Source organism: Chiloscyllium plagiosum, chromosome 22, assembly GCF_004010195.1.
Source record: "Chiloscyllium plagiosum isolate BGI_BamShark_2017 chromosome 22, ASM401019v2, whole genome shotgun sequence".
Lineage (NCBI taxonomy): Eukaryota > Metazoa > Chordata > Chondrichthyes > Orectolobiformes > Hemiscylliidae > Chiloscyllium > Chiloscyllium plagiosum.
In genome coordinates, this window is record NC_057731.1 from 58,225,759 (window position 1) to 58,239,767 (window position 14,009).

Consider the following 14,009-nt stretch of genomic DNA (forward strand, 5'->3'; position numbering starts at 1 on the left):
TTACCTTCATTGGACGGGGTATTGAGTATAAGAGCTGGCAAGTCATGTTAAAATTGTACGGGATGTTGGTTCGGCCACATTTAGAATACTGTGAACAGTTCTGGTCGCCACATTACCAAAAGAATGTGGATGCTTTGGAGAGGGTGCAGAGAAGGTTTACGAGGATGTTGCCTGGTATGGAAGGTGCTAGCTAGGAAGAGAGGTTGAGTAGGTTAGGTTTGTTTTCACTGGAAAAAAGGAGATTGAGGGGGGACCTGATTGAGGTTTACAAAATCATGAAGGATATAGACATGGTGGATAGAGACAAGCTTTTTCCCAGGGTGAAGGATTCCATCACGAGTGGTCACGTTTTCAAGGTGAGAGGTGGAAAGTTTAAGATCTTCACACAGAGGGTGATGGGCGACTGGATTGCATTGCCAGCAGAGGTGGTAGAGACAGGTACGGTAGATTAATCTAAGATGCGTCTGGACAGTTGCATGAGTAGGTGGGGAGCAGAGGGATACAGATGCTTAGGAATTGACCGACAGGTTTAGACAGTACATTTGGATCGGCTCAGGCTTGGAGGGCCAAAGGGCCTGTTCCTGGGCTGTAAATTTTCTTTGTTCTTAGTTCTATGTGGTAGGGTGACAAGAATCTCCAGGTGTATTGTGTCTTCATGTTTTGGTCCATTGTGCAGGAATTGGCATATTGCACTTATCGGGTAACCGTTGCTCCTAAATGCGTTGTATAGGTGCTTCTCCTCAGCTTCTCATAGTTCCTGGGTGCTGCAGTGTATTGCGGCTCATTTAAATAATGTTCTGATTTGTAGGAGTTGGGATGGTTGCTTATGTAGCTGAGTATCTGGTCAATGTATGTGGCTTTCCTGTAGATGCTGGTCTGCAGCTCTCCATTGGCTTTTTGTTCTACCATGACATCCAAGAAGGGGAGTCAGTTATTGTTCTCTTCCTCTTTGGTGAATTTTATACCGGTGAGAACGTTGTTTATGTGTTCATGGGTTTCTTCTAGTTTGTCACACTCTGTGATGATAGAAGTCTCATCCACATAGCGGACCCAAAGCTTCGGCTGGATCATGGGAAGGGCTGTTTATTCTAACTTCTGTATAACTGCTTCTGCTGTAAGTCCTGATATTGGTGATCCCAGAGGCATTCCATTGATTTGTCTGTATATCTTGTCGTTTGAGCGTAAAGTGGGTTGTGATGCACAGTTCCAGTAGTTTGAGGATGCTGTCCTTGCTGATGGAGTTGGCACTGTCAGGTTTTGGAACCCTGTTTGTCTTGCAGTGAGGCCAGTGTTTCTTTGGCTAGGGTGATGTTTATTGATGTGAACAAGGCCATCATGTCAAAAGAGACCATGACCTCGTTGTCCTCTATCTTGGCATTTTTGATGATGTTAAGGAATTCCTGCAGCACTAGGAGCTGCGAGAAGCTGAGGAGGAACCCCCTACAACATATTCAGGAACAACGGTTACCCGATAAGCACAGTCCACTGATTCCTCCACAACGGACTAAAACAAGAAGACACACATGCCTGGAGACTCTGGTCATCCTACCCGACATCAAAAACATTTCAGAGATGACCGTCAGACTACTCGAGCCCTTAGATACAGAAGTTAGAATAAACAGCCCTTCCCATGATCCAGCCTGAGCTTTGGGTCTGCTATGTGGATGAGACTTCTATCATCACAGAGTGTGACAAACTAGAAGAAACCCATGGTAGCCCACAAACTTACCACCACACTAAAACAACTACAGATGAAGTTAAAGGATCCCATACCCACAGCCAGCACAATGAACGTAATATACAAAATACCCTGCAGGGACTGCGACATACATTACATTAGTCAAACCGGCAGGAAGCTAGCCACCAAAAGACATGACCAACTATCACTGGTATCCGTATACACAGATGGAGAGGAACATCAGTTTGATTGGGACAATGTATCCATCCTTGGACAGGCTGAACAAAGACACGCATGGGAATTCCTAGAGGCCTGGCATTTAAACCAGAACTCAATTAACAAACATACGGATCTGCACTCCATTTTCCAACCTCTCAGAAACAGAACTGGAAATGATATCATGCACCACAACAAACTGAGACAGATAAATAGCAAATGGGACAGAACACCAACACTTCACCAGAGGCTCACTGATGATGTCATCTAGCGTGGTGATGAAACATCTGAGAACAGTGGTCACTCCAACAGATACTTTCATTGATAGATGCATCTGTGACAGGTAGGTTGATGATGATGACATCAAGTAGATTTTTGGTGTTTTCAGGTACCTCACCAGCGTTCAAAGACTCAGTCCAGCAGCCATGTTCTTTAGGATTTCATCATCTTGGTAAGTAAGTAATTGTGGTGCTAAATCATTCTTGGTGATGGGCATTGAGGACACCAACCAAAGACCATTTTATGCTCTTTCCCACCCTCAATGCATCGTCCAATTGTTTCAACATGGAGGGCTCGTCAGTTGATGGGAGGTGTTAGATTGTAATCAGCTGGCAATTTCCTTGCTCATGTTTGATCTGATTCCATGAGACTTTGTTGCGATCGGGATCAAAATGAAGAACTCCAAAGGCACTTCCTTTCTGATTGTGTATACTACAGAGTCATCGCCTCTGGTGGGCCTGTACTGGTCATGGGACAGAACCTACCCTGTGGGACATCATCTGTCAGATAAGATTCTGTGAGTTTGGCAATGCTGGTTGTTGCTTGCCTAGTCTGTGAGACAGTTCTCCAAATTTTGGCAAAAACTCCCAGATATTGGTAAGGAGGACTTTGCAGGGTTGACAGGGCTATGGTTAGCTGGTGTTGTTTCCAGTACCTAGGTTGATGCTGGATGGTCTGTCCAGTTGTATTCTTTTGTTTTGACTTTGTAGCAGTTTTGATACAACTGGAGTGGCTAGCTAGGCTTTTTCAGAAGGCAGTTAAAAATCAACAACATTGCTGTGGGTCTGGAATAATTTTTGTCTGTGTAATCAACAAGTTGGTTTATGTCTTGTGGCTTTACCATGACACCACTGCCTCCCTGATGAACTCTGTTGCAGGGTTGAGAAAGCTATCATTGAGGCAAGGCTGATGCTTTTGTAACAGCATTTCATTCTGTTAAAATGTAGAAAGCAAAATTCACATCCGTTGAGCTGGATACAAGAACTGTAGAGAAGCTGATTTCTCCGCACATTATTTTTGGCTTTGCAGGGCTAGGTCCTTGGCTGCAGATTCTGGGAACTGAGGTCATTCACTATCTCATTCCTAATCCACTCTTAGGATATTCCACTCCCCTCCCCATGGGCCCATGGTATTTCTTTCCGGCATCAAGCCTCCCGGTGTGAGTCTGGTGTGTTCTGTCTGCCCTGGTTTCCAAATTCGAAAAGTGTGGTGCTGGAAAACCACAGCAGGTCAGGCAGCATCCAGGAGTTGCTGTCATTCCTGATGAAGAGCTTTTGCCTGAAGCGCCGACTCTCCTGCTGCCCGGATGCTGCCTGATCTGCTGTGCTTTTCCAGCACCACACTTACCGATGCTGACTCTCCAGCATCTGCATTCCTCACTTTCTCCTGGTATTCAATTTCCCTTATATAACAGCAATTGTAGCTTCCTGCAACTGGGTGCAACTTCCCTTTAAGACGGATAGACTGCCTTTAAACAGAAAAGTCTAGCCGCAATAGGTGCGCTCAGCTCGGCTCAGTGCGGGGTAGACAGGCAGACAGAGAGAGAGGCAGCAGCAAGGGCTCTGATCCACCCGATTTAATCTTGGAACGGACGACGGGGAGGCACTGTGTTTCTGAAACATCGATTAATGTCCTGCCTACACATCTGCCTTCCTTGTTTCCTTTCTGTCTGGTTCTGTGATTCATGCAGCACGCAAGCCAACTCCATCAGTAAGGCAGCTCCTTGCCCAAAGTTTGGAGCCTTCTGTAACTTAATCCCTGTCGCAGTTACTGTTGGGAATCGAAGACAGAACCGAAAAATCGGAATCACGCCTTGACAGGACTGAAGTCGCTACTTTTTGTGCAGACATCTATTTTTCAATTGAAAAACATTTAATAGACTATAAAATTATGTATAACTAAAATAAATGAAACACAACTCTCTGATAAAGATAGAGAATTTAGGAAGCTCCCGCCTTTAGAAAGCACATTCAGACAGCCCGAGCCATGGAAAGTGGGCTGAACAATATCTAAGCTACCCAATCGCCAGGCAGAAATTCCAGTGAGCTGAGTTATAAGTCAAGCTCCTGTCGGCTGTGAGCCTGGCACTGAGTTGCTCCCATTCTCCAGTTACCGGCTCCAGTTCCTCAGGGCACCGACATGATGTGGAGCTTGCTGCTCGCTGCACTGTTCGGTAAGTTTAGACTGTCATGAACTTTTCACACTTTAATACTTGTGAGTCGAATGCTGCAGTGTCTCCGAGTAGTTCTCTAAGACTTAACATTTAAAAGTATATTTTGTTGATGGGATCTAATGAGGTTTCATTTTTTATTAAAGGGTCAGTGTCTGCCGAGTTGTACCGAGCTGATGTAAACATGGCAGGGATCCAGGGCACACTGCAGTTCAACACCTCCTCCCGAAACATCCAGATCGATTTGGAGGCCGATTGCGAGCAGTTTTCCATCTCCCTGCACGAGTTCCCGGTCATGTACGGGAATTCCAGGGACCCCTGTAACGAGTCAAACATCGGCGAGAAAGTGTACAGCTTCATGGCGAACACTACAAACAGCACTGTGATGGAGACCAGCCTCTTCCAGACCACATCGGACCTCTCCGATCTCTCCGTCACCATCCAGGGCTGTGCCAATGCTTCGAAAGCGTGTGCCACTGTGAGGAAAGTTGGCAGCATCTCGACTTGGCAAGGGAAGTTCTTCTCGTCGGTCGCCGGTCAGGTCTACATCCGCCAGAATGCTGGTGAGAACACATGGAGAATCCTCACCGATCTGATGGCTATTGCAGAGAGCAGCAAAGGAGTGCTGAATGTGACCCTCTACCTGCAAGCAGGGGCAGACAACTGCTCCCTGGCACCAGAGACTGGCACATTGCTCGGCACATTTAAAGTGGGCACCCCTTTATCCCCTGTAAAAAGTCGCAGTGATGGTGTCATTTTACCAGACAGGACCCCCAGCCTCTTTCTGTATATGAATAACGGCACTGAATGGTTTTGCACTGAAGTTCAGGAGCTAAGAGCAAAGGAAGTCTGTGCTTCCATAGATATGAAAGGTGTCAAAGGAACTTTCAAGTTTAATCAAGTTTCCCCATTTGATGCCACCAGCTACACTGTATCTCTGAGGAACCTGCGCCAACTGGCTGGCCCATACCATGTTCACCATTTCCCAGTGCCCCCACGTCGTATTCCTGGAGATGAGCTTTGTGCGAATGATAATCTAGGAGGGCACTGGAATCCATTTGGGAAGGTTCCTTCTGGGCCACACTATCCCCAAAATGCAAATGAAACTCATGATCAATATGAAGTAGGGGATTTGAGTAAAAGGCATGGCTTCTTAACTAACCTGAACACATTTGAAAGCACCTTTAAGGACTGGAATCTACCACTGTTTGGGAGAAATAGCATTGTTGGGCGTTCTGTCGTTATCCACCACCCCAATTCATCGCGATGGCTGTGCGCTACAATTGAGTACCTCAGTGAAGTCACAACAGCAGTAGCCATATTTACAAGCCCAGTGTCAGGCAGAATCATTTTTCAACAGCTGAAAAGCAGCCCCTATTCGGACTTGTCTATTTTTATGGACCTTTCCTATACCAACTCATCCACTCCAGCAACCACTGGTCACCTTTGGCACGTTCACAAATATCCCATTAGCTCTGAATTGGATTCTGATTCAAATATTTGTTTAAGTACCAAGAAAAATTTTAACCCTTTCGGAGTGGATACTGGTAGTCAGTATGACACAGAGTGCGGCCCAGACAGTCCTTTCAGATGTGAAGCTGGAGACTTCTCCAAGAAACATGGAGCACTTGAGCTGACCAGCGACAACAGTGCAGTTTCCAGCAAGCACTTCTTTACTGACACCACATCAGCACTTTCTGGGCAACTTTCCATTGTTCCTCGATCGGTGGTCCTTTATGAAGCAAATTCCGCAGCCTCTTTCTTAGCTTGTGCTAATATAACCTTTCTTCACCCCATTTCAGTAGAGATTGATTCATGGAGGGGTGTTGATGAAATAAATGTAAATGTGACATTTAAACAAATTTCAGATTTAGACCATACAAATGTGCAGGTGACTTTAACTGATCTGAATCCTGAGGCAGGAACTTACAGCATCCATACTCTTCCCATCAGAGCTGGTTTGTCTAGCACCGATGCTTGTTCTGACTCTAGTGTTGGAGGTCGTTACAACCCGTTCCATGTAAATGAATCTTTATCTCCAGAGCCATCCAATGGTACAGTTGACCAGTATGCAGTTGGTGATCTCAGTGGGAAATTTGGAACACTGGATAGATGGAACCAAACAACTCAAAAGTACATGGACGGGAACATGCCATTGTTTGGGCCTCACAGCATCGTTAGACGTTCACTGGTTATTTACCGTACAAATGGATCACGGTAAGTCTTACAAACACGCTAATTCTTGTTGCCTGGGGCTGGTTGAATGGTATCTATCTTCTCAAAGCCCTTCACACGGGTTTTGTCTTGAGGTTTGCAAAAGTACTCTATCCCTTTTCAAATCTACTTCTCTCTTCAGAAAGGTGCCGCGTGAGAGCAGTTCCATTGGCAGGGAGTTATCCATTACTTGCTGGTTTTTATGTGCAAGTATAGACAGGGAGTGACAGCAACCTCCTGAACAATGGGAGTGTCATAACCCACTCCCAATTTTTACCCAGAATCCATGTGCATACTTTCCATCCAAGATGACTAGGCAGAGATGAGGAAAGGAAGCTAAAGTTGATTGTTTTCCCAGCTTATTTTGGAACTTATGGCTCAACCAAACTGCCACACTGATTTAGAACATAGAACAGTACAGCACAGTACAGGCCCTTTGGCCCACAATGTTGTGCCGAGCATTTATCTCAATCTATAATCAACCTAACGTATGCAGTTCTTAGATTTCAGAGATCATTCAGGATATCCTTGATCTGAATATATTTCAAAGTTGAGAAGTTAGATGAAAATGTACAAGTTTAGCATTCCAGAATTTGAAGCGGATTTATTCGCAAATCCTTTAGCAAGGTTGGTTTATGTTTTAGAATGCTAAACTCCTAGCTTTTCATTTTAATATGTTTGAAGAGCGTTCAATTTCTCCTGTGCTGTCTTATCAAGTATGACTTACATTTCCTCCCCTTATTCTTGTCCCACTACTAAAGCCATGTAAGGAGTCCAGAATTTATCCTTCAAAGGACAAAATGTCTGTGAACATGCAGCAATCCCTTTTAAAATGTGAATCCCTGTGCATGGGGAGGTGATGACCTCGAGGTATTATTGCTAGACTATTAACCCAGAGAGCCAGGTAATGTTCGAGGAACCAGTGTTCAAATCCCACCATGGTGAAATCCAATAAAAATCTGCAGTTAGTGATTGTGAAGCAGTTGTGTATTGTTGGAAAAATTCATCTAGTTCATGGATGTCCTTTAGAAAAGGAAACGTCTTGCCTGGTCTGGCCTGAATGTGACTCTAGACCCACAGCGATGTATTTGACTTTCAACAGCCATCTGGGCAATAACTACTGGTCTCGCCAGCAATGCCTACATTTTGTAAATGAATTTGAAAAAAATCTCCTGATGGATTATACATTGCAACCACATTGGAAATATTTCTACTTGGTATTTGTTTTGAATCTATGAAGTGTCTTGGAGCATTTACTGTGTTTAATGTATTAAATAATCTATGTTGTAGTTGCGCTTCCTGTATTCCACCTTCAATACGAAACTGTTTTGATGATTTGAGTGAGGAGGGAAAGTTGTCATGAAGTAATTTGCACCAATTTTAAGGCTGGGTTCACCTAAATGGATTTTGAAATTACAGTTTTCAAGGCTACTCCCATTGTATGTTGTAAATGTACCCACTAATAACAATGTAAGTACTGACTGTCAGGTGACCAATTGCCATCAATGGGTTAGTGTGGTCTGTACTTTGTGACTCTTTTAAAGTATTTGCTAATTGTGTTACCAGCTACTAACTTTCTCAATGGGAAGAGATGTGAAAGCAGACAGAAACTAAAGCAGATTGAGAAAGTCAGGGAACTGGCAGACAGTCAAGATCTTGCGCAGCAGTGTGTGAATGTATTGTACAACACAATGCTTTTCACCCAGTATTTAAGATATGCTATGGGTAACATCTTCTAAAATGCTGGCCATTCCTTCAGTGTAAAAGTTGTTGAATACATTTGTTTTGAGGTTATTACCTGGGATCCTGATTAAATTCTGACACTATAAAATACAAAGGCATTTGTTCGTTGATGTTAGATGATCATGTTTCCGTTTTCTGGAAAATAGAGACTATTATTTAAGCTCGGAAATCCATTCATAATGCAGTTCCAGGACAGCTGGTAATAAATTATTTAGAAAGATTTTCTTCAATACAGGTAAATCAGTTGCTATAAATAACATTTTTAATAATGCTGTTTCAGGCATTGTATTTATTGTCTCATGTCTCAAGAAGACATGATTTTATATAAAGAGACAAAATAATATCGAAAAGTGAAGCTACTGATAAAGCTCAGCAGGTGTGGCAGCCTCTGTGAAGAGAAATCAAAGCTAACATTTTGGGTCCGGTGACCCTTCCTCGGAACTGATAGCAGCTAGGAAAATGTTGGATTCTTTGCAGAAGATAAGGTGGTGGGAGGGGTAAGGAGTAAAAGGTAGGGAGAGAGTCCAAAGAGAGAGAAGAACAGTTGGATAGACAAAGGAGCCAATAATGATCTGGCTGGGAGGGTGAATAGTTGTAAATGGAAACTGTTAGTGGCTAACAATAGATAGTCTTCCATTACACACTATGTGATGAAAAGGCCCGATGTGTGTGGTAGGGGGCTAGGACATTGGGGAGTTCAGGCCCTAAAATTATTGAACTCCATATTGAGTCCAGAGCCTGCAGCGTCCCCAAGGGGAAAATGAGATGCTGTTGTTCCAGCTTGCGCTGAACTTTGTTGGAGCAGTGCAGCAAGCCTGAGACTGATGTTGGCCTGATAACAAGGTGGGTTGTTAAAGTGGCAGGCAACTGGAAGCTCAGGCCACTATAAATGCCGGAGGAAACACCACAGAAGCGCTTCACAGGAGGCTCCCAAGCACTGAGGATGTCACCTAGACAGGGGACGAAACGTTTGCGACAAAAACTTCCAGCTCGGCGAACAGAACCACAGCAACGAGCACCCGAGCTACAAATCTTCTCACAAACTTTGATCAGGGTCGTTCTTTTTGCTGGCAGAATGTAGGTATTCAGTGAAGTGGTCACACAATCAATGCTTCATTTCCCCAACATAGAGGAGACCACATTGGGAGCAGTGAGTGCAGTCGACTAGATTGTGGGAAGAGTCAAAAGTGTGACACTGGAAAAGCACTGCAGGTCAGGCAGCATTCGAGGAGCAGGAGAATTGATGTTTCGAGCATAAGCTCTTCTTCAGGAATGTCCTGATCAGGACTGAAGGAAGTGCAGGTAAAGTGCTACTTCACCTGGAAGGTGTGTTTAGGCCCTTTGGAGGGAGGAGGTAAATGGGCAAGTGCTCTTGGGCAGTTGCGGGGGAAGGTGCCATGGGGCTGTGGAGAGGAGTGGTGTTTGGAGTGAAGGAAGAGCAGACCAGGGTGTCCTGGAGGGACCAGTACCTGTGGAAGTCGGACAAGGGATATGAGAGGAATACGTGTCTGATGGTGGCATCTCACTGGAGGTGGTGAAAGTTGCTGCTGATCCTCTGGATGTGGATGCTTGTGGGAATGGTAGGTAAGGGCAAGAGGAACTCTATCACTGTTCCGTGAGGGAAGGTGGGGGGAAGTGAGGGCGGAAGTGCAGGAGATGAGTCAGACCCGGTTGAGGCCCCTGTGGACAATAGTGCTGGGAATAGTCAGTTGTGGAAGAAGGTGGAAATTTCGGAGGCTCCCTTTGTCAAAGTTGGCTTCATCGAAACATATGAGATGGAGGAACTAGGAGAATGTAATGGAGTCTTTACAGGGAACAGGATCTAAATTCCCCCATGTCCTCGCCCCCTACCAGGCCTTGTTATCATGTAGCCTGCCATTACGCACCTACTGTTAGCCACTAACAGTCTCCATTAACAGCTATTCACCCTCCCAGTCAGATTGTTATCAACTCCTTTGTCTATCCAACTGTTCTTCTCTCTCTTTGGGCTCTATCCATACCTATTGTTTACTCCTTACCCCTTCACTCCACCCTATCTTCTGCATATAAACTGGCATTTTCCCAGCTAGCATCAGTTCTGAGGAAGGGTCACCAGACCCAAGGTGTTAACTTTGATTTCTCTGCACAGATGCTGCCAGACCTGCTAAGTTTTTCCAGCAACTTCTGTTTTTGTTGCTGATTTACAGCATCCACAGTTCTTTCAGTTTTTAAAATATTACTGAAATTTAGAAGTGAAGCTTTTTGGGAACCTAGACTGCTCAGTAATGCCCAATTGGGTTCTCCCAGGACCACTCAGCTCTTGACTTAATTACAGCCTTGGTGTAAACATAAGCAATAGGAGCTGAAATCCATAGGAAAGGTGAGCATCACCGCCCTTCACATCAAAACAGCATTTGAATGAATTTGGAATCAAAGAGCCCAAACACACGGTGGGTGGGGGCTGCTTTGCGGTGGGGAGGAGGATGCAGGAGAATGTGAATGGGGATGTTGCTCTCTGCTAGTTGAGTGCTTGCGGGCAGCAACACCTGGATATTATCCAAGCTTGGGTTGATAAGTGACAAGTAACATTTGGGACAACAAATGCTGACAATGACCACTTCACACAAAAGCAAATCTCAACATCTCATTTCTTTCAATAGCATTGCTGTCATGTAAATTTAAAAATTATTCATTCAGAGCTCTTGGGCTTCATTTACTGGGCCAACATTCATTGTCAATCCCTAGTTGCTTTTGAGAAGGTGGTGGTGAGCTGCTTTCTTGAACCACTGCAGTCTGTTTGGTGCTGCTGTTAATGAGGGAATTCCGGGATTTTGACCCAGAGACACTGAAGGAATGGGAATCTATTTCCAAGTCAGGATGATGAGAAGCTTGCGGGTGTAGTGTTCTCATGCATCAGCTGCCCTTGTCATTCTCAATGGTAGAGATTGTGGGTTTGGAGGGTGCTGTCTAAGGAGTGTTGATGGATTTCTGCATAGTGTCAAAATGGTAGCACTGGTTCTGTGCATTCTACATGTACGTAATAAAGACCATGGAGATTTTGTTCACTGGCTTTGTTTCATTGTACACCTGACATACACTAATCATGGACTTAGATGCAACCAGATCAGATGTGCCCTGGATGCCTGTTGTATAAACATTATTGCTAATGTGAGTCCCACATGCCAACTGTGAAATGAGTACCTGTTGGCAACTCAACTTGTACTAAAATGAGGATAAACTATAAGACATGTTGATTAAACTTGGCATGTATTTGAACTGTTTTGAAATGACGGGTTTAACGTGGAATTGTTTTCTTCTTAGTGAACTTTAAAAAAGGGACTTTAAAATCCAGCTCACTGTGGCACTGCAGACTAACTCCCAGTGAACATGGTTGCAGTACCTGGGCTCCTGGTATTAATCATTATTATTCACCCTCTGAGATACATTTTTAATAATAACCTCAAATTCAGTTAAGGGCTGAAAGGGTGCAAGCTTACAAGTGCAGTTATTGCATCTTTAATACAGCCATACCATAAAGGGAGGGTAAATCAAACTGTACATTGTCACATATTGGTCGATACTTTAAATAACAAGACAAAATATGATTGCAAAAGACATATGGTGTTATAATGAAGGGTTTGTCTTGCATCGAAGAGCACCTAAATAACACTGCTGCCTCACAGCGCCAGAGACCCGGGATCAATTCCCACCTCAGGCGACTGACTGTGTGGAGTTTGCATGTTCTCCCCGTGTCTGCGTGGGTTTCCTCCGGGTGCTCCGGTTTCCTCCCACAGTCCAAAGATGTGCAGGTTAGGTGAATTGGCCATGTTAAATTGCCCGTAGTGTTAGGTAAGGGGTAAATGTAGGGGTATGGGTGGGTTGCGCTTCGGCGGGGCGGTGTGGACTTGTTGGGCCGAAGGGCCTGTTTCCACACTGTAAGTAATCTAATCTAATCTAATCTAATCTAATCTAACAGACGGCTCATACGTTACTTAATTTCTCCAAATCATGATGTCGTCTGGAAAGGAAATGCTCCATGTTGTATCTGCCAAGCAGTGGTCATCAGACTTTAGGAGAGAACACTCAAAATAGTGATTGTGGGTTTTACTATTTTATTTTCTCTAAATTTCTTCACATATTGAGCATGTTTACTGTTTCATTGTTTTGTTTCATATTGTGTACATTATAATGGAGACTACATGGAATGCCACTTACTCTTTCAACAACTCCTAAAAATGATAGGGCAGATTTTCTGCTGGCCAATTTGTGAGCATAAATGAGAGTTGGGCATGGAGACTCTGCAGACTCCTTAACATAGCTCACCAAAGGATTTCCCTGGGAAGTGGTTAGAACCCCAAGAAAGTCTTCAAAAAATCAGACTTTGGGTGGTTCTGATGGAATTAAGTTAAATAGTTTCTCAGGAAATGTCAGACAATTAAATATATAGTTTAATTCCTGAATAACAATTAAACAGACTCCATACTTACCTCACTGACGACCCATAGACTCTGATCTGACACTTCCCAGGAGCTGACACACCCTCCCCTGTAGAAACTATGAGTATAAAGTATGACTTTACATTTCTGAGGGAGCTCTGAGTGGAATCTCTTATTGGAAACATAGAGCTTCCTTCTTTTGTGAAAAATGCTCAGAGTGAAAATCCATGTGAAATGACCACTTCTGGAAAAACTAGACCATTATATTCAGAATAGTTGAATTTATTAACGAGCAAAATGGCTGTGTGGCATAAATAAGGGGTAGTTGTTAGTCTCATGACAATGTTATTTCAATTGCATGTTTTGATTCAGAGAAAACCTGGTTTGCATGAGGAAGCTTATTATTTTTGCTATGAACACAAGTTTAAATGCTGGGGGAACACCTGAATTATAACATTATCATTGAGGAAATTAATAAAGAAAGTGAATTTCACATGAACGTTTCATTTTTTTCCTTCTATTTGCAGTGTACTTCTTGCTCCATCTTTTTATTTTTTGCCTTGCTAAAAACTTGATGCTTCTGCCTCTGGGTTCTCTACTCACATGTCTGCTCTCACTGCTCAGCTCTTTCACCAGAAGAAGGATAATCATACCTCAGTAAACAGTTGAAATGCAGAGTATCACTGTTTTATATTTTCTCACAGTTTCCTTTTGGGTGCTGGAATCTTCAGCCACAGTAAATGAGTCCTCTTGTTGTACTCCAAGACAAAATAACTCCAATGCGAAGACAGCCTTATTTTGGAATTCTAAAATCAATTTATGTCTACACCAGAACTGCACTCTAATCGTAGACTAGATGCAGTATATGAAGAGGTGGAAATGTGTTGCTGGAAAAGCGCAGCAGGTCAGGCAGCATCTAGGGAACAGAAGAATCGACGTTTCGGGCATTAGCCCTTCTTCAGGAATGAGGAAAGTTGGTCCAGCAGGCTAAGATAAAAGATAGGGAGGAGGGACTTGGTTGAGGGGCGTCGGAAATGTGATAGGTGGAAAGAGGTCAAGGTGAGGGTGATAGGCCAGCAGGCTAAGATAAAAGATAGGGAGGAGGGACTTGGTTGAGGGGCGTCGGAAATGTGATAGGTGGAAAGAGGTCAAGGTGAGGGTGATAGGTCAGACTGGGGTGGGGGCGGAGAGGTCAGGAAGAAGATTGCAGGTTAGGAAGGCGGTGCTGAATTTGATGGATTTGACTGAGACAGGCTGGGAGGAGGGGAAATGAGGAAACTGGTGAAACCCGAGT

At 44.0% G+C, this 14,009-nt stretch overlaps 1 protein-coding gene across 2 annotated transcripts in view; it reads left to right on the top strand.

The window, feature by feature from the left end:
- The first annotated feature begins 3,709 nt into the window (after window positions 1-3,709).
- cusr (Copper-only SOD repeat protein) overlaps window positions 3,710-14,009 on the top strand; it is a 147,443-nt gene continuing 137,143 nt past the window's right edge. For both annotated transcript variants that reach the window (XM_043713117.1, XM_043713116.1), the window contains exons 1-2: window positions 3,710-4,346; window positions 4,490-6,560. In XM_043713117.1, coding sequence (XP_043569052.1) covers window positions 4,313-4,346; window positions 4,490-6,560 — 2,105 coding nt within the window. In that variant the 5' untranslated portion in view covers window positions 3,710-4,312. The remainder of the gene's footprint in view (window positions 4,347-4,489; window positions 6,561-14,009) is intronic.